Genomic DNA, 26551 nt, shown 5'->3' on the forward strand with positions numbered 1-26551 from the left:
GTTCTGGGTTAATTAGACATAATACATGAAGATTATACAGACAAAAATCAATTATTCCATTCTTCAGGGTGTAATTTTAACTTAAAAATTCTTTTTGTGACAAATTACATAGCCATTATAGTTACATATGAATTATTAGCACAAAGATCACTGGCCCTTCTAGTTCTTAGAGATTATAATCCTCAAGAATTTAATTCAAGTAGGATTACCTACTAAGAAATGATCTCACCCAGTAGCCTATCCTTAATTTGGTGTAAGACCCCATCATAAATGAAATGATTTCAAGAGTTTTAAGAAATCTCTACAGTTAGTTAATTAGATATATGATCTATTTTTTTTAAATGTATATATTCTAGTATACGTGAATGATTACATATGGTGTCTTTTTTCTAATAAAAAAACCTGGGACACTTGGGAGGGAAGTTATAATCAGAATCTGAGATATTAGCATTTCAGAGGCAATTCTTTGGTCACCTGACTACAAGCAGAATTTTTAGTGTATGCTATCTTATGTCCAGAAGAATCTATAGCAAATAGTGACTATAATAGACAGTGGAAGAATAAAAGCAGTTAAGTGTATATTTTAAAGGCAGAGATAAAAACTTAAAAATCTATTTCTTACTAGATTTCAAAGGATATTTCAATTCTAAAACTTTATCTGCTTTTATGAACAGAATTTTTAACCTCCCCAGACTATTATTTATGTGAAGAGGGCAAACATTTCACGGAATTTGAAAATATCTCAGGAAGAAACACATTGTTTTCATACTTCTAATCGTTACCAGTTTATACCATGATTTTAAAAGTTGAAGTCATAAGCTATTGCCTCACTAAACTTTAAAGTTTTATATATATGTATATGTATATATATATATATATATACACACAAACACACTATATATATATATGTGGAAAGAGCAATACTTTACTCACAGGCAAACTGAAGTACAGCTTCTCTACTAAGAATACTTCCAAACGTGTTGGCTGCCAAACACTGATAATGGCCAGAATCCTTTGCTTCACTTGGATTGCTTATAATGAAGGCCCCATCTATCAAACTGTAGCGATAATCACTTTCCAAATCTATTTCTGTTCCATTTCGAAGCCATCTTAGGGAAAATCAGAAGACAAGTACATAAAAATTACTTGAGACATTATAATACTCCCAGGGAGTGTCAGAATCTCATTGAAAGGAATTTTTAAGACTTAAGAAAAATGATTAACATTGAATTTCTACCTGTAATTGGGAACTGGGCTGCCACGAGCTTCACAATTCAGTGCAAGTTTCTTTTCATCAGAATCCGTCGGGAAAATTATATCATCTGGTTCTTGCACAAACACTGGCCCGTAGTCCACACTTTCTGTAAGAACCAAAAGGAAACGAAATTTCTCGAAATATCAAAACATTTTTTCTCCACTATGTTCCTACTCAAAATTCTTGCACTTTCCTCATAATAAACAGGCATATTACCAAAGACAGGTATAGCTAGCAAATTACATTGTTTTAGAAAATTGCAGAGATTTAAGTGGATTTTTTCTGTCAGTGACCAAGACTGCTTTTAAAAATATGATATATGAAATGAAAAACCACATCTCAAACATAGATGTTGTACATTTTAAAATATATATCTTTGAATTCACCAAAAGAGGAGCTAAGGAGAATAACATTAAACAAAAACATTATTTTAAAAAACCCAAATTTTGTAAAAGTCTTAGAATGTTAAAAATAATATATGATAAAGGAAAATCATGAACTAATATAGTGTTACTACTTGGGTACTACAGACATGAAAATGTTGGTCCTCATGCACTTTTCACATATTCCTTTCTTCACTCATTCAATCAAGGACTTTTAGTGCTTAATGATGCTGGATTGTAAGGGGAAAATGATGTAATGCAAGTACACACATTCTCATGGAATAAATGAGACATGTCCTCAAAATAAGTCAAATAATTGAATAAAGATGACAAAACTGTATACAATTAAATGTTTACCAGCTGGTAGATAAAGTGAATAAGGAAAGCAGAAGAGAAGAGGCATAAAAAGGAAGGCAGCTTTTTCCTTAGCTACAACCAAAAAAAATTACATGAAAATAACTAAAATGTATTATTGTATACCAAATTGTATTGCTGTTACTTAAAGTTTTATTTTAAAAGAGGAAAATAAGTGATTTGATAAATAAATAACTTGAGTAAGTTATTGTCAAAATATTATACTGCATGTTGTTGCATCATAATGAATTTTTTAAAATTCAGAAAAGCACATGAAACCTTGTCAAAATCTCAGTTAGAATTAAACTGCACAATCAAGTCATGAAAAAAGAATTCCTTCTGGTCTTTACTCATTAAAATACAATTATTTAAATTAATATTATAAATATCTATGATGCATAAGATTAACTTTTAATAAATATATCTTATATTTTTATATATATTTTAAAATTCTTGAGCTTTAGAGTCAGACACTTGGGTTTAAATTCTAGTACCATCATTTTCTAGCCTTGAGCCAACTATTTTTATCCTTTGCTGCTTCATTTATTAATTGTGGATAACAATGTCTCCTTACAATATTATTATGAGTATCGATCAACATTTGTAAATACTTAGTATGTCACAAGTACTCAGTAAATTATAATTAATAAGAATAATAACTAAAGTTTACTTGTGTTATAATTACTATATGTCAGACATTATACTGAATAATTTATATGCAATATATCATGTAACACTCATAACAGCAATGTGACTAGAATTAATTTCCTCGTTTTATTTTTATTTCTTTTATAGAGCAGTGATTTTTAATTTTTCTTTTTAGCAGTAGTGCCCTTTATTTTTTAATTAATTTTTATTGCAGTATTGTTGATTTACAATGCTATGTTAGTTTCAGGTGTACAGCAGAGTGAATCAGTTATACATATACATATATCCACTCTTTTTTAGATTTTTTTTTCCCATATAAGCCATTACAGAGTATTGAGTAGAATTCCCTCTGCTATATGGTAGGTTTCTCTTAGTTATCTATTTAATTTTCCATTTTGTAAAAGACAAACTGAGGCTGAAATCAATTAAGTAAATATGTATAGTAAATAAATGATAACTTTGGGACACAAATCCGGGGCTTTGGAATATAGAACCTGATTACCACTACCACTATCGCTACTACTACTATTACTATTATTTATAATTATTATTATTATTATTATACATTTAAACAACATTTACAACACTTTCATATATTATTATTTAATTATCTGAGTTGAGTTTTATTATTATTTGTAATTCAAAGTTGAAAATGCTGAGGTTCTGAGAGGAGACTTCCACAAAATTAGCCACGTAGTAAATAGTTGATTTTAACTAGGTTTCTATGGTTCCAAATCTTATATTCTGAAAATTGTCAAAACAGGACAAGAGAAATAAAGGCTTCCCAGACTGGGGAAAAGCAAAGAGTTAAGAACTGGTAAATCACAGACTGGAAAATAAGGGACTAGTCTGAAAAACATGTATTCTGACTGCCTGTACTCTGTTAGATATCTTTGTTCATTGTCACTTCAAAAGCATCTTAGTGACTCAGTGAGCCCTCTTCCTCTCTCTCTCTCTCTCTCTCTCTCTCTCTCTCTGTCTCTCTGTCTCTCTCTCTCCTTCCTCTTTCTCTTGGTTTTCTCTTAGAAATAAAGTTCACTGTAAGGGGTGAAAGAGCCTGGGTCTATGTAGAGCTTTCCAGTCCCCAGCAAAGAGTAATCAAAGATGATTCTATCTCTGAAGGGATTTGTTTTTAAAATTCCAAACCAACAAGGTATTATTATAGACAAACTCAGACAGATTATTTGATACATACACCTGTAGTAGTAGACTCCCTCTATTGATAAAAATGATGCATTGCAGGAGACCTTAAGATGGCAGAGGAGTAAGACGTGGAGATCACCTTCTTCCCTACAAATACATCAAAAATACATCTACATGTGGAATAACTACTACAGAACACCTACTGAATGCTGGCAAAAGACTGCAAACTTCCCAAAAGGCAAGAAAATCTCCACATACCTGGGTAGGGTAAAAGAAAAAAGAAAAAACAGAGACAAAATAAAAAGGATGGGACCTGCACCTCTAGGAGGGAGTTGTGAAGGAGGAAAAGTTTCCACATACTAGGAAGCCCCTTCACTGGCAGAGACAGGGGGTGGGTGGGGGAGAAGCTTCAGAGCCACGGAGGATAGTGCAGCAACAGGGGTGCAGAGGGCAAAGCAGAGAGATTCCCGCACAGAGGAATGGTGCTGACCAGCACTCACCAACCTGAGAGGCTTGTCTGCTCACCCGCCAAGGTGAGTGGGGGCTGGGAGCTGAGGCTTGGGCTTTGGAGGTCAGACCCCAGGGAGAGGACTAGGGTTGGCTGTGTGAACACAGCCTGAAGGGGGCTAGTGCTCCACAGCTAGCCAAGAGGGTGTCCGGAAAAATCTATGGACCTGCCTATGAGGCAAGAGACCATTGTTTCAGGGTGAGCAAGGAGAGGGGATTCCTTCCCTGTCTGCCCACAGAAGGCAGGGGACCACCTAAATGAGCGCCAGAGACGGGAGTGAGCCACGGCTATCAACTCAGACAACAGAGAAGGGCATGAAAGGCTAATGCTGCTGCTGAAGCCACCAAGAATCCTGGGTGCAAGCAGGTCACTAGCTACAACCTCCCAGGGGCCTGTGCAGCCCACCATTGCCAGGGTCATGTGACCCAGGGACAACTTCCCTGGGAGAACACATGGCATGCATCAGGCTGTTGCAATGTCACGCCAGCTTCTGCTGCCACAGTCTCGCCCCACATTCTATTTTTAACTACCGTACGCCTCCCTTCCCCTTGGCCTGAATTAGCAACAATATCCTAATCAGCCTCTGCTTTAACAGGAACTGAAGCCTGGGGGCAAGCTACACGAGAGGTGGGGCAAAAAACAAATCTGAACCCCAGGGGCTGTGTGAACAAGGAGGAGAAAGGGAAATTTCTCCGTGCCTCAGGAGCAGCGGATTAAATCCCCACAATCTACTTAATATACCCTGCATCTGTGGAATACTTGAATAGACAACAAATCAACCCAAAATGGAAGCGGTGGACTTTGGAAGCAACTGTAGACTTGGGGGTTGCTGTCTGTGACTGACTTGTTTCTGATTTTTATGTTTATCTTAGTATAGATTTTAGTGCTTGTTATCATTGGTGGATTTGTGCTTTGGTTTGGTTGCTCTCTTCTTTTTTTCTTATTTTCTATTTTTTTAATTATAATTATTTTTTGATTTTAATTATTTAATTTTATTTTTCTTTCTTTTTTATTTTTGATTTGATTTTAAATCAAATTTTTGATTTGATTTTAATTAATTTAATTATTTAATTTTTATTTTGATTTGATTTTAATTATTTAATTTTATTTTTCTTTCTTTTTTTATTTTTCTCACTTTTCTTCTGAGCCGTGTATCTGATAGGGTCTTAGTGCTCTGGCATGGTGTCAAGCCTGAGCCTCTGAGGTGGGAGAGCTGACTTCAGAACATTGGACCAACAGAGACCTCCCAGCCCAACATAATATAAATTGATGAGTGCTCTCCCAGAGATTTCTGTCTCAACACAAAGACCCAGCTCCACCCAAAGGCCAGCAAGCTCCAGTGCTGGATGCCCCATGCCAAACAGCTAGCAAGACAGGAACACAACCCCATCCATTAGAATAAAGGCTGCCTAAAGTCATACTGAGTTCACAGACACTCCAAAACACACCCCCAAATGCAGCCCTGCCCACAGAAAGACAAGATCCAGCTCCACCTACCAGAACACAGGCACAAGTCCCCTCCATGAGGAAGCCTACATAAACCACTGAACCAACCTTACCCACTGGGGCAGACACCAAAAACAATGGGAACTAAGAACCTGCAGCCTGCAAAAAGGATACCACAAACACAGTAAGTTAAACAAAATGAGAAGACACAGAAATATACAACAGATCAAGGAGCAAGGTAAAAACACACCAGAGCAAACAAATGAAGAGGAAATAGGGAGCCTACCTGAAAAATAAATCGGAGTAATGATAGAAAAGATGATCCAAAATCTTGGAAATAGAATGGAGAAAATACAAGAAATGTTTAACAAGGACATAGAAGAACTAAAGAGCAAAGAAACAATGATGAACAACACAATGAATGAAATTAAAAATTCTCTAGAAGGAATCAATAGCAGAATAACTGAGGCAGAAGAATGGATAAGTGACCTGGAAGATAAGGAAATAACTAGCACAGAGCAGAATAAAGAAAAAAGAATGAAAAGAATTGAAACAGTCTCAAAGACTTCTGGGACAACATTACATGCACCAACATTCGAATTATAGGGGTCCCAGAAAAGAAGAGAAAAAGAAATGGTCTGAAAAAATATTTGAAGAGATTATAGTTAAAAACTTCCCTAACATGGGAAAGGAAATAGTCAGTCAAGTCCAGGAAGCACAGAGAGTCCCACACAGGGTAAATCCAAGGAGAAACACACCAAGACACATATTAATCAAACTATCACAAATTAAATACAAAGAAAAAATATTAAAAGCAGCAAGGGAAAAACAACAAAGAAACAAAGGAATCCTCATATGGTTAACAGCTGCTCTTTCAGCAGAAACTCTGCAAGCCAGAAAAGAGTGGCAGGACATATTTAAAGTGATGAAGGGGAAAAACCTACAACCAAGATTACTCTACCCAGCAAGGATCTCATTAGAATTTGATGCAGAAATTAAAACGTTTACAGACAAGCAAAAGTTAAGAGGATTCAGCAACACCAAACGAACTTTACAACAAATGCTAAAGGAACTTATCTAGGCAGGAAACACAAGAGAAGGAAAAGACCCACAATAATAAACCCAAAACAATTAAGAAAATGGTAACAGGAACATAAATATTGATAATTACCTTAAATGTAAATGGATTAAATGCTCCAACCAAAAGACACAGACTGGCTGAATGAATATGTAAACAAGACCCATATATATGCTGTCTACAAGAGACCCATTTCAGACCTAGGGACACATACAGACTGAAAGTGAGGGGATGGAAAAAGATATTCCCTGCAAATGGAAATCAAAAGAAAGCTGGAATAGCAATTCTCATAACAGAGAAATTAGACTTTAAAACAAAGACTGTTAGAAGAGACAAAGAAGGACACTACATAATGATCAAGGGATCAATCCAAAAAGAAGATATAACAATTATAAATATTTATGCACCCAACATAGGAGCACCTCAATACATAAGGCAAATGCTAACAGCCATAAAAGGGGAAATAGACAGTAACACAGTCATAGTAGGGGACTTACCCCGCTTTCACCAATGGACCGATCATCCAAAATAAAAATAAATAAGGAAACACAAGCTTTAAATGACACATTAAAGAAGATGGACTTAATTGATATATAAATGTATATCCATCCGAAAACAACATAATACATTTTCTTCTCAAGTGATCATGGAACATTCTCCAGGATAGATCATATCTTGGGTCACAAATCAAGCTTTGGTAAATTTAAGAAAATTGAAATCGTATCAAGTATCTTTTCCAACCACAATGCTATGAGACTAGATATCAATTATAGGAAAAAACTATAAAAAATACAAACACATGGAGGCTAAAAAATACACTACTAAATAACCAAGAGATCACCGAAGAAATCAAAGAGGTAATAAAAATATACCTAGAAACAATGACAATGAAAACATGATGACCCATAACCCATGGGATGCAGCAAAAGCAGTTCTAAGAGGGAAATTTATAGCAATAGAATCCTACCTCAAGAAACAAGAAACATGTCAAATAAACAACCTAACCTTACACCTAAAGCAATTAGAGAAAGAAGAACAAAAACAAAAAACAAAAAAAAAAACCCAAAAAAAAAACAGCAGAAAGAAAGAAATCATAAAGATCAGATTAGAAATAAATAAAAAAGAAATGAAGGAAACAAGAGCAAATTTCATTAAAACTAAAAGCTGGTTATTTGAGAAAATAAACAAAATTGATAAACCACTAGCCAGACTCATCAAGAAAAAATGGGTGAAGACTCAAATCAACAGAATTAGAAATGAAAAAAAGGAGAAGTAACAACTGACACTGCAGAAATGCAAAGAATCATGAGAGACTACTACATGCAACTATATGCCAATAAAATGGACAACCTAGAAGAAATGGACAAATTCTTAGAAAAGCACAATCTTCTGAGACTGAACAAGGAAAAAAGAGAAAATATAAACAGACAAATAACAAGCACTGAAATTGAAACTGTGATTAAAAATCATCCAACAAACAAAAGCCCAGGACCAGATGGCTTCACAGGTGAATTCTAGCAAACATTTAGAGAAGAGCAAACACCTATCCTTCTCAAACTCTTCCAAAATATAGCAGAGGGAGGAACACTCCCAAACTCATTCTACAAGACCATCATTACCCTGATACCCAAACCAGACAAAGATGTCATAAAAAAAGAAAACTACAGACCAATATCACTGATGAACATAGATGCAAAAATCCTCAACAAAATACTAGCAAGCATAATCCAACAGCACATTAAAAGGATCACACACCATGATCAAGTGGGGTTTATTCCAGGAACTCAAGGATTCTTCAATATATTCAGATCAATCAATGTAATACACCATATTAACAAACTGAGGTATAAAAACTGTATGATCATCTCAGTAGATGCAGAAAAAGCTTTTGACAAATTCAACACCCATTTATGATAAAAACTCCCAGAAGTAGGCATAGACGTAGCTTACCTCAATATAATAAAGGCCATATATGACAAACACACAGCCACCATTGTTCTCAGTGGTGAAAAACTGAAAGCATTTTCTCTAAAATCAGGAACAAGACAAGGATGCTCACTCTCACCACTATTATTTAACATAGTTTGGGAAGTTTTAAACACAGCAACTAGAGTAGAAAAAGTTGATTTGAAAATGTTGAACCATCCTGTGTCCCTGGGATAAATGTGACTTGATCATTGTGTATGATCCCTGTTAGATATTATCGTATTCAGTTTGCTAATATTTTGTTGAGTATTTTTGTAGGTATATTCATCAAACATATTGGCCTATAATTTTCTTTTTTTGTAGTGTTATTATTGGGTCTTGGTATCAGGGTTGCTGTAACCTCATATGACGAATTTTGGAGTGTTCCATCCTCTTCAGTTTTGGGAATAGTTTGAGAAGAATAGGTATTAGTTCCTCTTTATGTGTCTTGTAGAATTCACCTGTGAAACCATCCAGTCCTTGATGGGCTTTGTTTGCTGGGAGTTTTTAAATTACAAATTCAATTTCAGTATTAGTGATCAGTCTGTTCAAATAGTCTGATTTTCTTGATTCCATCTTGGCAGTTTGTATCTTTCTAAAACTTTGTTCATTTCTTCTAGGTTGTCCAATTTGTGGGCATGTAACTGTTCATAGCATTCTCTTGTGGTTTTTTGTATCTCTGTGATATCATTTATCATTTCTCATCTTTCATTTCTATTTTGTTTATTTGGGTCAGAGAGCTCTTCAATTGCTTTCATTTTATAAAATTTACTTTTATTTTTCCTGTTCTATTTGGGTGATTTTCATTATTCTACCTTCCAGATAACTTGTTATTCTGTATCACTTAGTCTGCTATTCATTCCTTCTAAGGTGTTTTGTATTTCATATACTGAATTATTTATTTTTGATTGGGTCTTTTTTATATTTTCTAGTTCCTTGTTAAAATGTTCAGTGGTTACATCAATTATTTTTCCTAATTCAGTTAACATTTTTATTACTAATACTTTGAATTATTTAACTGGTAAATTATTTCTGTTTATTTGTTTTTCAGGGGTATTTTCTTGTTCTTTCAATTGAGAATAGTTCCTCTACCTTTTCATTTTACTTAATTTTCTCTGTCTCTATGAATTTAGGTGAAATAATTACCTACTACAGTCTTGAAGTGCTGTTCTTATGTGTGAACCTCCCTATGCAGACTATGTATGCCTAATGCCTTTGGTAGGATGACTGGATCTGAAGTGGACGCTAGTCACATCTTTCCTCAAGGTGTGCTGGTAGCTGTCACCTTGGTAGGGAGTGGAGCTGGAGATGGAGGAGCTAAAGGTGGCCCTGGGTATGAGGCAAGACTTCCTCTCTGATCAGTGGCTATCACCACACTGTCAGGGGTAGGGTCTGATTCCAAGTTACTGGAGCAGAAGCCCTGAGGATCAAGTTCAAAGTGGCTCTGTTTCCTCAGTGTGTATTTTTCTCTCTCCCCACACCAGGACCTTTGCCCTAGAAGAGGGGTGTGCTGAAGCAAGTGGGACCCATGTGCAAAGAGAGGTCCATGTGCTGCCTGTGTAGGCGAATGTGGCTCTGCTCAGATGCAACCTTGTGTGCAAGTTCCCTTTGTCTCTCACAGCCAATCATTGCCCCCTGCCTCTGTTTCTCCCATCACCCTCTCACTGTTGTGGAGTCACTTCACAGGGCTGGGAGAACCCACATGGACTCTCAGCACATGTTGGGAGATTAGCTGTGGTGGAGCAGTCACTGTCAGAGATCTAGGCAGCTTTGGGGACACTGCCTGAGGAAATGCCTACTATGACTGCTGCCACCCTCCCTGGGCTCTGCCCTGGGACCAGATAGCTTCTGCATCCCATGGTAGAGTCCTTTCCCTGGTCAAGCTGCTCCAGATCCAGCACTGCACTGTGCCATGGATTGAGTAGGGCCAGAGCATTTACTTGACTTGGGTTGTGGTATGAACCACGAGGTGGTCAGTCATGGGAAACCTGCAGCCACTAGAGCAGGACCCTCTCTGCTCTGCCTTGGGGACTAGAATGTGCACACTCCTCACAAGTGGAGTGCAGGCTTTTCCAGACATTCTATCTGATCCAAAGGTCTTCCAACCAGCCAAGGGGGCTTGTCTCCTCTGCGTGGGACTTCAGCACGGGGACACCCAGTCTGTGGCTTGAGCTGCTCACTGCCCAGGGTGGGTATATACCCGTGTAATCTCCCTTGTCCTCTGAGTCCCTTCCAGGGGCAAAGGTCTTGACCCAATTGCTTGTCTTCCCTTCCTACCCAACTGCATCTGCATCTTCCTTATATACTTGATTGTATTGGAGTCTTGCTAGCTTCCAGTTCATTTTCAGTGAGTTCCACACGTAGATGTACTTTTTTGTGTATTTGTTGGGGGAGGTAATCTCCACATATTTTTAATCCACCATCTTTATTTCCCTCCTCAAAAATTTCTTTTTTTGGAATATTTCTTCTTCATTTGTTTTATTCTCCTCATACCACTTAAGCATATGTTGGCTTTTTAAAAAATTTGTCTGCTCTATCATCTCTCTAACAAGTTTTATATTTTTATTATTTTCCTATTTGTTTGACTTCTAATTTGTTTGCTATGCTCTATCTTTTCAGTTGCTTCTATATTACCAATAATGATTGTTTCAACTCTTTAATGGTTTTATTTGTCTCTCCTACTTGTTTCCTGAGCTCTAGTTGCCTTTATATTACCAATAATTAGAGTTTCAACTCTTTAATGGTTTTCTTTGTCTCTTCCATTTGTTTCCTGAGCTCTAAGGATTACTTCTTATCATTTTCTGTTATCTTGTCATATGTACTTTGATTTCATGTATGGGTTCTTTAAACTGTTCTTCCAATGTTATTGTCAGTCACTTCCTCAGAGGAAGACAGTTGTTATATCCTGAGTACAATTTTTCAGGTTATGGAGGGATCCACACAAGACAAACTGAAATCTCTGGCCTGGCCAACAATCAACAAGAGGCTGTGGTTTACTAACAACCATGAGTGTGTTTTCAAGTGGAACTTCCTTCAGTTAGTCCTTCAAAGGTGAATGCAGCTACAATCAACAGCTTGACTGACATTTCATCTCATGAGACAACTTAAGCCAGAACCACCCACCTAAACCACTCACAGATTCCAGACCCACAGTCTCTGTGAGAAAATGAAAGATTATTGTTTTAATTTGCTAAGTTTTGAGGTAATTTTTACACAGGAATAGATAATTAACAAACTATTTTTTATCTCCCTATATTACTTATATGAAAAGGTGTTTAAGACAAGGCATAACTATGAAATCTATGAACTTCCCAGGAAAAGTAAAGAATAAAAATATCATTTACAAATAATCATACTTGGGAGAATGAAAATGCTTTATTTAAAAGTTTTATTGAGCCTTAAACATTTAGAATTAGAAGTATAATCTTTCCATTCTAATAATCTCTAGGATATTTATCCAGTTTTAGCTTCATCGCTTCTAGTAATGTATGAACTCTTAACAAATTACTCTTTTATTGTTAGGATTCTCAAAAATAAAGTATGTCTTAAATAAGTAACATAAGTTTATGTCCTAGATGAAGACATCTTTTGATTCAATTCTGTTCTAAAATAAATACACTTTACTCAAGATTTTGTCATAATTGAGTTGATTAGCACATCAATAATACCTTGCTTAATTTATGGAAATTGCCATTAAGATTAGAATATGAAGGCTGTACCATGAATATCTTATGTTCCTCTGATAGAATATTATGTAGAATAAGAAATTAACCAAAATGATATTTTTAACTTTAAACTTTAATTTATTGAAAAACAAATTTGTTTTAATATAACCAATAGACTGACCTTAAACAATTTGAATCATAATCAATTAATAAATGAAGAAGAGTATTTTAAGCATATACTTATACTCAATGTCAAAATGTTCATCTACAGCGAACTTTTATGTCATCATTAGCACACAATTATATTTGATAGGTTTTGTCTATTCATGTGTGACAGGAACTGGTTAGTTGCTCAATAATCCCACTTATTCTTCCTACGAACACAGGAATACTTTTGTAACCTTTCTTATGATTGGACTGGGACTCCAATGTGACTTGCTTCTGGACTGAAATAATATGTGTGAAATTCAGGACTCGTCACAAAAATCATACATGGCCCTCACCCTCTCTCTTCACCTGTAAATTAGCTAAAGCTAAAAAAGCAGTAGGTGCCAGCGAGATCCTAATAGATATCAAAATATTAGATGGTTCCCAAACTGTCCACATGGAGAACTATTCATTGAAGAATGAAGTGGAATGGGATGTGAATAGAAAAGAAACATTTATTATGTCAAATTGTTTATTATAGCATACAGAATTACCTTGCCTTGATTAATATTACATTTAAAAGCAAAATAATTTTAAAGCTTTTAATGAAGATATAATTTGATTAGGAAGCAATGGTCACTGAAGTATATATCATTAGATTATAGAGTCTTGCTTATATTCTCCTTTCCAAGTTCAGGCCTTTGGATTACTACTTAGTTAAGTACAGTCTCAGGCCATGGGCTTATGACAGGAGCTATTCAACCATTCCACCTCATATCTAGCTATATCAGGTTATAGTACTCCCGTTTTTATAACTAGTTTTCTACTTAATCCTTTAGTCCTGGTCCTTCTTCACATGCCCAAATTCTGAAAATGGGTTTTCATCCCGTGTCTCTATTTCTAAATCCTATATCATTAACCTTTCTAGAAGGTCCAGTGTTATTATTTAGACATTTATATTATATGGATGTTATGCTTCTTGTTTTGCATTTTTACATGGTTGACTTGCACTGTACAGTCATGTAATCAAGTCAGACTTCATTTTTGATCTTTGACTGTAGATGGCTTTCAAGCCCCACCAGTCATTTTTTTCCTTTTGCTTCACCTCAGGGAAAGATGATATGCATCCCTCCCTTGACTCAGGTAGGAAAGTTCATAACACGAAAACCCAAGCCTACATAAGAACTCTCACCCCAGCCCCACTCCCCAACCACAACAAAAACTAATGCAACTCATTCCTTGCTCAAGCCATTTTCCTACCAGCCTATCCTGCTCTCATCAGAAAGCTTCACGATGTGAATAATAAACACTTTTTGGTATATGTATAACATTATTAGTCTCTGCATTTGAACCAATTTTTTGTTATGGGATATTGATCTTGCCCTCTGTAGGAAAATCACATGGCAATTTAAGGCTCAGTTACCTGGGTAGGTGACAGTCTTCTATAAGGGAAGCATATATTCTTCCCAAGTGTTTTGCATCCATGGAAGCAATATATCTTCAGACAGTTAACTAAAATGTGTAAGGTAGGCATGTGAGAAAGGTAACTCCTGAGTTTCTCTAGATAGCTTTCTCTTAGGTTTATATCAGGAAAACAAGATATGCTATGAGATCATCCAAATTATTTGGGCAAGATGGCATTACCTATGGGGGGAAGCCAGGGGCTAGGTTTGGAGACACTTATGTAGAGTAACATAAATTGCAAATGTTTAAATTATACTTATAAATCATAAAATCATATATATATGTTTTTTTTCTTTCTCCTTTTCCCTTCTGTTATTCCTGAGCCTTAGTAACAACTCCATCCTTTCTGGTCTCAACATGTCCAGAAAAACAATATAGAATTTAGGAAAAAGTGCTGCACATCCATCTTTAGGTTTGTGGTTATCAAATTCTTTTAATAACAAGTATTTTATAATTTTCCTCTTATGATTCTTAAATTAATGGATATTCTAGCCTACCTATATGCATTTTTTAATCTAATGAAGGGATAAAATAAAAAATAAGTAACATTATAAAACAATATTGAATTCAATATGTAAATTCTCAAGAACAATTGTAATAGGACACATAAAGAAGTAATCAAAGTTTGTTTTTGTTAATAAAACCCTCATTAATGTAGCAGCTACAAAGGCAAACTGGTCTAAGTGTAGTACAGATTAATCAAATTTTATGAGTGTTATTGGTGTTAGGTGTTGTGATTTTCTAAATGGTCAACAAATTCTGTTAAAGTTCTTAACAAAACTAAATATAATCTTGCTGTAATTTACATGTTTTTCATTTCCATTATGTACCAAAAATACCTTGCATATAATAGAGTACAGAGTTAGATTCTTGCCTCAGAAAGTTTTAAAGAGAATTTTCACCAATGTGAAAGTTTAGAAGGACATTTAAGAGTACTGTAATTATAGGTCATTTAGCACTCCTATTCTCCACTTTCTAAATTAAAGTAGCATCCTTGAATCAAAATTAAGACAATCAAAACTACTCCACAAATTTTAAAAACACCTCTAAAGTGGAGGTACAACCCCTTCTTAGAATCAGACCAGCAATAAACCAGAGCCTAAAGTTAGCACTGTATTGACAGTAGTCTTTCATCAGAGATGCCTATATAGGAGGACAAAGTTCTACTGTGAAATGATGACCCTGGAGTCCATCTACCCTAATTCCAGTGGAGCTTTTGAAGCACTGGTATGTCATTTTGTTTATTGAGACATTGGTTTCCCTTGTAGAGTCCTGTCTTAGGATCAAGCTGATATCTCATTTCTTCTAACCCTTTTTGAAATTTCTGTCACTTATTGATAGGCTACCCAGACACTAACTTTCTTCCTGCAGGAGGGTTTTAAGTATCACCTTATCTGAGACTTCTACAGCCAGGTTCCCTAGGGAAGCCTTGCTTCTTGGTATTGAAACACTATGTTTTCAATTGTTTCCTGAATCATGACCAGCCATTACCATGTCTACCTAGATTCTAAACTTGCCTTTCTGACTTAAATCCTCTTTTAAACAATTATTTCTGTGTCCATTTTTCTCAAAGATTAGGCCTAGTGCCAGACCCAATGCTCTCCGCCTACTGGTTACCTCTAATTAATGGCCTCATCTAGCTTATTCATGTAATGTGAACTAAGCATATTGGTATTATGGTCTAGAGGAAATAACAACCTGTCATGTCCAATACAATTAAACCAAATTCACTTTTAATGATCATTGATATATTGTATGTGATAATTTCCAGAAATTTTGTAATGTTTAATTAGAAATTGCATTTTATAATGACATCCACAGTTACAATGTGAGTAAAACTTTTCACAGTTTGTGAGAATATAAGATGAATTCTTAACAAAAATATCCAATCCTTTCTTTAAGTTGCCTTTTAACACTGAATTTAAGTTTCTTTATGAAAGGTAAACAAGTGTAAACTGTCATTATAAAACTTTCAAGTATTCCTAAGATTTGAAGAGCATGATTTATTAAAAAGCTTTGTGATGAATGTTTCATGAGTAGTAGTATTATGTTGTGCACATACTATACATTGAGAGTCTAATAGATGTTTTCATCATTTTTAATGTGGCTATAAAAGAAAGGTCAGCTGATTCAGAGATGCTATCACTTATGAGAATAATCAAAATGTACTGACCCCATACAACATTCAGAAGATGTCAAACCACAAAGCCACCTTGTCAACAGATGGAAGACATTGTTTTTCCCCTCTTCATTTGTAATAAAAATAAACACAGTTTAGCTTAAGAATCTTCAGGTAAATATTCTGTCATGGTGTAGAAATTTAGCCTAAATTCAGATTTCAAATTCCTCAAGTACATGCCTCTTTAATTAAACAATATTTGTTAAGCTCCAACTAAGCTTGCACTGCTCTAAGTGCTGAAAGAGAAAAAAAGAGGAATATAGAAGATGGTCTTTCCTCAAATGGAATATAGTTAAATTGGAGAGAAAAGCATACTAACAGAAACTAAAAGCAATAGCTCTAAAAATTAAGAAATCATAAAACAATAAAAGCAAAGTTTCAATGAATAGTCATGAAATGGTAAGTCTTTTATTAAAAGATGGTTTTTAAACTGAGAGAAACTGGAGTCATCTGATTTATATAGGAGTATATCATCCAACTAAAATTCCTCTTTCCCTGCTCAGAGGGAACTCCTATTGTCATAAAAGATCATTTAATTTTTTTATTTAGTCCTCCAAGACAATTTATCAGCAAAAGGTACTTTGAGGAAACAACAGAAAATTGTCAACACAGAGACCACTTTGAGTCATGATGCCATTGCTCACGTTCCAAGTCTAATCTGGAAATAAGCCACATCAACAATTAAATTCAGCCAAAGGTATTGAGAATGTGAGGCAACAAATCTGGTAGGTTGCAGGGCTGTTCCAGACGTCAGAAGCCAGTGGTAGAAACTCCAAAGGCTGGGTAGACTCAGAGTGCTACATAAATTGCAGGTGGTACTTATCATTGAGGGAATTAAATATATCCAAAATTATGTACTTAAACTTAGCGAAAAATAACTTGCTTCAGCTACTTTTAAGAACCACATTGTTTTTCCACCTGAGGTAGCATTTGTAGTCTCTGAATCTCAAGAATGGGCTTCACCAGTAAAAACCTAAACTTTCTAGTAAGAATCACTCTTAATCCTGACTGTCTCTCTGCAAGGAAGATAAAATACCTTACCTAACCATCTCAACACATATGGAAGAATAAAATGCACCCTACACTTAGTTTACTCCCACTAAAACCACAATAACAAGAAGAGATTAAGTCAAAGACCAAGTTATTGGATGTTCATTTATAATGGGAGGAACAGGTATAGTGTCAGCAGTGGTTAATAGCCCTTGTCTACATTGCAAAATCCAAAACTAGGACATGTTTTGCAGGTGTTTGAGGTGCTGACTCATAAGGGCTTTCAATTGACCTATATTACCATGAGAATTTCCAATTTAAACTTTAGTCAATTTTTTAAATCAATTAAATGACATTGCTTGCATTCAAACAATGACTTTAGAGTAACTATTAACAACTACATTTTTTAAAACTACATAATACCTCTTGGTATAGGGAATATTTCACTGGCATAATTTGAAGTGATCATAGTCATTATCCAAAATAACAATATCAGGTTGAAAGAAAAATGACAATCAGATGACTTCTCTGATTGCTCAGCTCCAATGAACAGCATTCTCTCTTTCAGGTACTCTCCGTTTCTCTTCTCCCTTTCTTGAGTTCAGCTCAAATTTTTAAATTTATTTCCCTGGCTCTACTTCCTCACCTCAACCAAATTTCAATGACTCACTGTTGTACTTTTCTGGTAGCCACCTTGTTTACCTTCTCTTCTGACTTGCTCCTGCTGTTGGAAATCAGCTACCATGTTTTGCGCTACCCTATAGAGAGGCCCCCTGAGAATGACCGCTGGCCAAAGCCAATGAATAATTGAGACACTCAGTCCAACCGCCCTCATCAACCGACTCCTGTGAACAATTATGTGAGGTAAATGAGCTTACAAGTGGATCTGTACCTATTTGAGCCTTGAGATAAAACAGGAGTCTCATCTTGTGAAAGACACAGAACCAGAGGACAAGTTAAACCACATCTGTCTTCCTGACCCACAAAGGTTGTGAGATAATAAACATATAATTTTTGTTCATTTTGTTGATGTCCTCACCATACTTCTATATTTGCTACAGAGCATTCTTCTCACAATATTATGATTTTAAGGTTTTCTTTATAAGTTTCATCTATTTTATTTTTCTGTGTTATCTTGCTATTATTTTAACAGGTTGGTACTCTTTTTAGGCATCTAGTCCCTATAATCAGTCAAGCTTTGTTTACTCAGGCCCAAATTAAGCATTTTCCTTTGGAACAGAAGTCAGATGAAAACCAGAGTCTTTTGTAACCTAATGTTGGAAGTCATATAGTTATATTCCATTACTTTTGTCATAATCTATTCTCCAGAAGCAGGTTACTAGCTTCAGCCCACAGTGGAAGAAAAGGGATTACACTGTAAATACCAGCAGGTGGGAATCACTGTTACCTGTTTTATAGTCTACCTACTACAGATGTCACCATATTATTTTCATATTTTATATTTTAAGAAATAAATTATCACACTGTTGAGGTCATCTGTCTTCCCTATCCTGGTACCATTTACCTGCTCTCCTTTCCCCTTTGTCCTCAGAGGTAAATGCTATAGTCACTTGCTCTCTCAAGTTTATATATTAAAAATTGCATTATATATAGTTATCCATGAAAATTATATTTTATTTTTATTTTTTACATAAATGACATCATATGTAATATTCTGTAAATTTCCTTGCTCATTACTATATTTTGAGGTATATCCATTTTGTTTCATAAAGATATGGTCTATTCACTTTAACAGTCTTAATTTTTCAATGAACGAAAAACACAGTTTATGTAACCATTCCCCTTCTGATGGACATGTGAGTTGTTTTCAACTTTTTGCTATTAAACTTACATTGCAGTGAAGTACTTTTATACTTCCTTGTGCATGTGTGGGAGAGTTTATCCAGGTTTTGCATACAGAAGTAGAATTGCTTTCCCAAATTGATCTGCAAACAACACTTTTATGTTTCTCAGAAAAATCTTAACTCTATCTGGGGTACTTTGGGGCTTCACTCTGAGCAGAAGTGGGATAACTTTCTATTCAGGCTCTGTTAGTTTTCTCATTTTTCACAAGAGCATGTCAACTCCAGCTTTACTCTCTATTAAGTCTAAAGGGAATTACCTGACAAAAGCTGTATGTCAGGTTCTTGTCAGAGAGAACAAACTCAAAGTCACATCTAGCCAAGATCTATCAAATACTCAGATGGGAAAACAATACTTATGGAAGATTACTTGGAAAATACTCAGACTATCCATTCTGCCTGATACTCTAAATATGGATTAAACTAGAGCAGCAAAGGACTTAAATTATATCAAACTGGTCCCTAACCTAGAGCCTCGCCACTCAAAGTATGGTTCACGGACCAGAAGCATCACCTGGAAGCTTTTTATAAATGCAGATTATATGGCCCTCCCCTCCTGATCTGTTGAAAGGGGGCATATTTTAACAAGACTCTCAAGTGATTGTATGTATGTTAAAGATTAAAGGAAGAGCACAGTCTTAGATAATTACTTCTAATTTTGTTGTTGATGATTGGGTTTCATCTGCCTTTATTGAAGCAGATGAAACTCATTGTTATGTATACAATAACAATAATATTCAGGTCATTGACCATTACATCAAATATTAAACTGTTAATGAGGACCCACCAGAAAAATTTGTCTAAGCTAGCATCAGAAATAGCTACATTTCTACTGAGTAACTGATTCATTTTCATCCTTGAAAGAGTGGGAAATGTGTAACTGATCAGAGTTTCTTTTTCTTTAACTAATTACCACAAATGGGACTAACCTATGACAGGCATACAGACACTTTGAATTAGTCTCAAACTTGGCTCCACTTTATGTCTCAATATTTGCTGTTTTCATCATTTTCATATGTTTTAATTCACATTTTCTAGCTGTATTCTATGTATCATTGCGAACCACATTAACTTATATTTGGAACAAGACAACAAAGGAGTAGAACACGAGGTGATACCAAATTATACCAAATACAATAGTATCCCATAGTTCTGATCACTCAGTCAATACATTCTTTCTTGGTGTCATCCTATAAAATAATGAATAAGGCCTAAAGAAGACAAATTCCAACACATCTCTGCCTGATGAGTATGACATTAGAGTTAATGTAATGGATTTTTAAAAAAGAATTTATTTTTTAGAGCAATTTACAACAAAATGAGAAGGCAGAGATTTCTCATTTACCTCCCTTCCCCCCACATGCATACTTCTCCCATTATCAACATCACTCACCAGAATGATTCATCACTCACAGAGTGAACATCACTCACATTTTTACCAAAGATGAACCTACATTAACACATCATAATCACCAATAGTCATAGTTTATGTTAGGGTTCACTCTTGGTGTTGTACATTCTATAGATTTGGACAAATGTATAAGGACATATATCCATCATTATGATATCATTCAGAGTATTTTCACTGCCCTAAAAATCATTTGTACTCTGTTTATCCATCTCTCCCATATGATAAGAGTATGTTTAGTTTTATAAGAAACTGCCAAACTGTCTTCCAAAGAGGCTGTATTATTTTGTATTCCTAACAGCAAGATATGAGAGTTCCTGTTGCTTCACATCCTCAGCAGCATTTGGTGTTTTCAGTGTTCTGGATTTGGACACTTCTAATAAGTGTGTAGTGTTATCTCATTGTTGTTTTAATTTTCATTGCTGTGATGACGTAAGATGTGGTGTACCTTTTCATATAATTATTTGCCGTCTGCATATCTTCTTTGATGACATGTCTGTTAAGGTTTTGGGGTCATTTTAAACTCATGTTGTTGAAGTTCTTATGTTGATTTTTAAAAGTACTTTGTATATTTAAATAACTGTCATTTATCAGATGTGCCTTTTTGCAAATATTTTCATCGAGGCTGTGGCTTGTCTCCTAATTCTCTTGATTTTTTTCACAGAATATATTATGGAAATTTAAAAACTTATAAGTACGTTGAAAAATAAAACATTTTAAGGAACGAACACCATACTTAAATAAAATTTAAATGCCAGCACTATAAGATGATGCTCCACATGGCAACAATTGGCATAATCATGAGGGATGAGTTTGCCTGGGTTTGGTACCACAACCTAATTTGAAATTTCTAGGATTTTTCCAAGTAGTTTAGTTCTTACAAAATGTTTCTCTAAATATTTAGTCTTTTATCAATCATAATTGAAATATAGCCCAAAGTGTATTGTACTTAAAATCAGTAGATATATGAATGAAATTGTTTACTTATTAGAAGTGTGACCTTGTCAAAGATACTTATCTGCCCCCTGAGTTTCCGTTTCCGAAGAAGACAGTAATGATATCTACTTCAAATGTTTGTTGACAGTATTATTGATATATGCTATGCAAAAGAGACTGGCACAGAACCTGGTAATAATCAAGCACTAGTGCTTCTCTCTGTTAATTAGCCTTGTACTGTTTTGTTGATATATCCAAAAATGACAAAGTTAGAGAACATTTAGAAAATGTTGTTCAAACCATAATGTTAATAGCTGCATAGTCATCCTGAATTTAACTGATTTCTTAGTGTTGGACATTTGAATAATTTCTTATTTTCTACTCATAAATGCTAAGTATATGCTGATATCTCTGTGTACATTGTTTATTATTTCCTTATGCAAAACACATTTCTAGAAATAAAATATGAGATTGAAGGATATGACTATTTTGAGGCTCTTGATTTTCATTGTCAAATTGTCCTTCAGAAATTTAATATTTTTGCTTTCAGTATATGAATTTATTTAGTCTTAATCCTAAATCAGAATTGGAAGCAATTATAATTAAATACATAAAATAATTTTTGAAATAGGTGTGGAACATAAGACTAACTTATGACCAAGATAGCCTTAACATTTTCCTCAGCTTCACTTACCATTTGACAGGTTTCCTCCTGACTATGGTCCCCTAACCTCCATTTTCTTAGAGCATTTACTTTATAAGAACTGCAGTTATAAATTCCTTCTTTGCTTCTATGAAATGTAAATCCTTACCCAGTCTCTTACCAGTTTTAAAACCCAAGAATGTCTTTCTCAAGGACCTGGGAGCCATTTTTTTTTGCAATGTAATCATCAAAAAAGAGAGGGTCCCTATTTCCCAGACTCTATAAGATGGTAAGAGGCTAACTTCAATAAGCACCAATGGCCTTATCACACTTGCCAAACTCCTCCTTAATGTCCTCCACCTTTCCAGATCTTAAAAACTCACTTTCTGTTTCACAGGTGAGTTTAACCTCTCTCCTCTATTACAATAGGCTTAACTCCTACTGCAATGGTCTTGAATAAAGTCTTTTTTCCCTGCTTAACTCCAACAGGTGCAATTTTCTTTTGACACTTACCATCTTGTTTGAAGGCATCTGAGGAATGATAAAGATTGATGGGGGAATAATAATGTTGAGCTGCCCCTCGCCAGTTCGGTGAAGAAACACTCAGTGTTCCTAATGGAGGACTGCTGTATCGTGGTCTAGTCTTTGAACCATAGAGGGATGAAGATGAACTCTTCTTAATTCTTAGCAAAGTAGCATATGAAGTAGAGAGACCAGGAAGACTTCCAGAGTATTCTGTAAAATAATAATAATAATAATAATAATGAAAAGTGAATTCTGAGGAAACTGGTTTTTTTTTAATGAAAATTTTTCTTCTGAAGACATTGTTGAAAATCTCCCTTGGAGATGCAATGAAATGCAAACTACAGTGGGAATGGAAAAAACAAAATATTAAAAATATATTTTAAAACATTTTCTGAAAACTCTACTAGTTATAAAGTTGGTGTTTTGCAAGAAAGAAAGAAAGAGAGAAAAAAGACATGAAGGAGGAATGAAAAGAAAGGAAAGGATGGACTTCCCTGGTGGCACAATGGTTAGGATCCACCTGCCAATGCAGGGTACACGGGTTTGAGCCCTGGTCCGGGAAGATCCTGCATGCCGTGGAGCAACTAAGCCCATGTGCCACAACTGCTGAGCCTGCACTCTAGAGCCTGTGAGCCACAACTACTGAGCTCACGTGCCACAACTGCTGAGCCTGCACTCTAGAGCCTGTGAGCCACAACTACTGAGCTCGCGTGCCACAACTACTGGAGCCAGCACACCTAGACCCCGTGCTTGCAACAAAAGAAGCCACCACAATGAGAAGACCATGCACCACAACGAAGAGTAGTCCCTGCTCGCTGCAAGTAGAGAAAGCCCACGCATAGCAATGAAGACCCAATGCAGCCAAAAATAAATAAATTAATTAATTAAAAAAAAAAAAGAAAAGGAAAGGAGGAAGGAAAAGAGAAAAAGGAAGGAAGGAAAGGAGGAATGAAGGAAAGAAGGAAGAAAGGAAGGGAGGGAAGAAGGACGCAATCCGTCCAAATTTCATTACTTTTATTTTCTTTGTCAGGAATATTTGGTCTTAATATTAAAATATCCATTCACACACATTAAATCAGTTCTTCATTATTTAAAAATGAGAAAAAGAGGAAAACAGCATTATCAATTACATTCTACAAATATAGATTGGATCTTCATCACCTAAAATTTATCATATAGTAGGAAATGTGTCTAACGAAGCGTATATATTTGCACTAGACTGTAAGTTGTGCCTCATGTTCTTGAAAAGCAGTCAAATTCATTATGGAATGTAAAAAAAAAATAGATGGAATTTGTTTTGTAGAGTTTGTTATATATAATCTATATAACAATATTATTAAGTAGGAATACTATTATGAAATTCCTACCTTTAATGATTATTGAGAAACATATTGCCCATATTTTACTTTAACCTCCAAGATTTTTCATTAGAAAAGATATGCATAGTGCCTGAAGTAGATTGTATTGACTCTCCTTTACGACCACAGGGAAGTCAACTTGGTATATAGAGCAAACGTTTAAAAACACAAACTAATTATGATGAATTCTAAAAAACAATTAAGAATTGGATTTTTTCTATGTCTAATATCGGCTGTATTCAACAATTCGTTGATTTTGGGGGCACCCTTAGGAGTCAGACATTTTTGGTCAGGGTATTTGACATTTCAACTTAATGGATGTTAATTTAATTTTGGATAAAAAATAATTTATATTTGTGAGTAAGCTTTCTCACAATTAAGATTATTTAGAATCATTATCCTGTCTCATAGAGATATTTTGGGATGCATGAAGCATTTCTGTGATTTGAAAATAACCCTTTAGGTGTTAAGCATCAAATCAAATTTAACATTTTCTGTCCTATGAAATTGTAAATATGATTTCTCTGAAACTCAAAAAGGTATATTTTTAGATGCACTCCACCTTTAAAATGAGCATGATATGTGTAGTCCAATCCCATCAGGAGCTGTTAAGAGATTCATGTCCTTTAGTCTTTGTGTTCAACCACAAGTCTGGTAAAGGTGGATCAATTTTAACTGAAAATAGCTAGGCTCTCCTGGGCAAACTATATGAGAACAGATTATGGGTAGACATAAAATCTCCTTTAAAACCTGAAATTAAATGCAAGTTTTGGCACCTAGAGGTGTAAGGTAATGAAAAGAGAATGAGTTTCTTTAAAGTATTTTGTAGTTGTAGTCTCTGAAACTACTCATTTCTCTGTGTAGCCTTTTGCTTTTGTTTTAGCTGCCTACCTTGTTCATACACAAAAGAAATAAAGAACTGTCCCATGCTAGTGTTTAAAATTAAAATGGAGTATGAGAATGTGGCTTATAGTTCTTAAAGCTAGATAAAGATAATCAACGGAAAACTAGAAAGGACACAATGAGGTTCAAAAAAGCGACGATAATGCTTGTAAAACATATATATATATATATATATATGCAAAATGCATACTGTCCAAGTGGTACAATAATTGGCTTATGACACTCCATGTAATTAGAGATGAACCAAATTAGGATTTGGTTGTTGTGTTTCACAACAGGATTTCATTTGTTATGTAATCCGTTGCATCTATTGCTGTAGAAATTACTTTTTCATCAATTAAAGTGACTCCAAAGCTGCTACCAGAAATCTAACAATTTATTCATTCATTCATATATTCAAAAAGCGTGTAATGAGAACTCAGTAGGGGATAAGTGCGAGGGATACAAGGATGAACAAATATAGTTGTCCCCTCATATCTGCAGATTCTGCATCCACAGATTCAACCAACCACAAATCAAAAATATTCAGGGAAAATAATTTCCAGGAAGTTCCAAAAAGCAAAACTTGAATTTGCTGCACACCAACAACTATTTATATAGTACTTACATTGTACTAGGTATTATAAATAATCTAGAGATGATTTAAAGTATTCAGGAGCATGTGTGTGAGTTATATGTAAATACTAAGCCATTTTATACAAGGGCCTTGAGCATCCTCGGATCTTGGTATCCAAAGGAATCTTGGAACCATTGCCCCATGGATTCTGAGAGAAAATAGTATTGCATCAGCCTTCAAGGAGCTTATGATCTAGTGGAGAAGAAAGGTAACTATGTGTGCAACTTTAGTGTGAGAGAAAAGTAAATTCAGGAACCTATGGACTCTCATCCACAGCCGCAGAATCCTCTCATTCAGCCTAGGGACATCAGAAAATGATTTTCAGATGAAATACTATCCAAACTGAGCCCTGAAAGCCTGTTAGTGATTAACTCAGCAAAACTCTGTGTAGGAAAAGAAAGATATTCTATACAAAGGGGAGAAAGTATATGAAGACCTGGAAAGGAAAGTCAGCATGTCATACTTGGTAGATTAAAATAGTCTGGAACCCAGGGTTAGAGGCATACAGGTGAGAGAAGAGGTAAGGCTGGATAATTAAGCAAGGGACCAGTGATGAAATGTACGTCATGTGAAAATGGAAAAAAAACAATATGCATTTTAGAAAGATCACTCTGGCTAAAGTGCCATTTGGACTAAGACAAAAGGAAAAAAGACTACCCAAGAGCCTAAAACTGTAATGAAAGGAAAGATTAGTCAGAACTGAGAAGGTGATCATTTGTATGGGAAGGAAATAAATAAAATTACTGACAGATTGAATTGAAGGCAAGGAAGGGAAAGTAAGAAACTAAGGATGGTCTGTGCTACAAGAAGATGGATAAAAATGCAGGAAAAGCACGTGCTTGAGATGAAAGCTCAATAATTCAGTTTTGGGCCGGTAGAGAGCTAGAGGTGCTTCTAGCACATTTATGTTAATTATAAAATTCTGTAAACATAAAGGCTCATGAGAGATTATTAAATGGTAAACAAAGAGGTGGTTATAAAAACTATGAGAATTGATAAATTTGCCAATGAAATAGGTAAAATGAAAACTTGAGTGTTTAAAATGGTAACCTGAGGAGCACCAGCATTTCAAACA

The 26551-nt window shown here is 35.1% G+C and overlaps 1 protein-coding gene across 1 annotated transcript in view; it reads right to left on the minus strand.

Annotated features, from left to right (window-relative positions):
• CNTN5 (contactin 5) overlaps positions 1-26551 on the minus strand; it is a 1462970-nt gene that overhangs the window by 513304 nt on the left and 923115 nt on the right. The window contains exons 4-6 of the mRNA XM_032640142.1: positions 22588-22809; positions 1238-1361; positions 934-1109 (exon numbers count right to left, since the gene is read on the minus strand). Of these exons, the coding sequence (XP_032496033.1) occupies positions 934-1109; positions 1238-1361; positions 22588-22809 (522 nt within the window). The remainder of the gene's footprint in view (positions 1-933; positions 1110-1237; positions 1362-22587; positions 22810-26551) is intronic.

Source organism: Phocoena sinus, chromosome 8, assembly GCF_008692025.1.
Source record: "Phocoena sinus isolate mPhoSin1 chromosome 8, mPhoSin1.pri, whole genome shotgun sequence".
NCBI classification, from domain to species: domain Eukaryota; kingdom Metazoa; phylum Chordata; class Mammalia; order Artiodactyla; family Phocoenidae; genus Phocoena; species Phocoena sinus.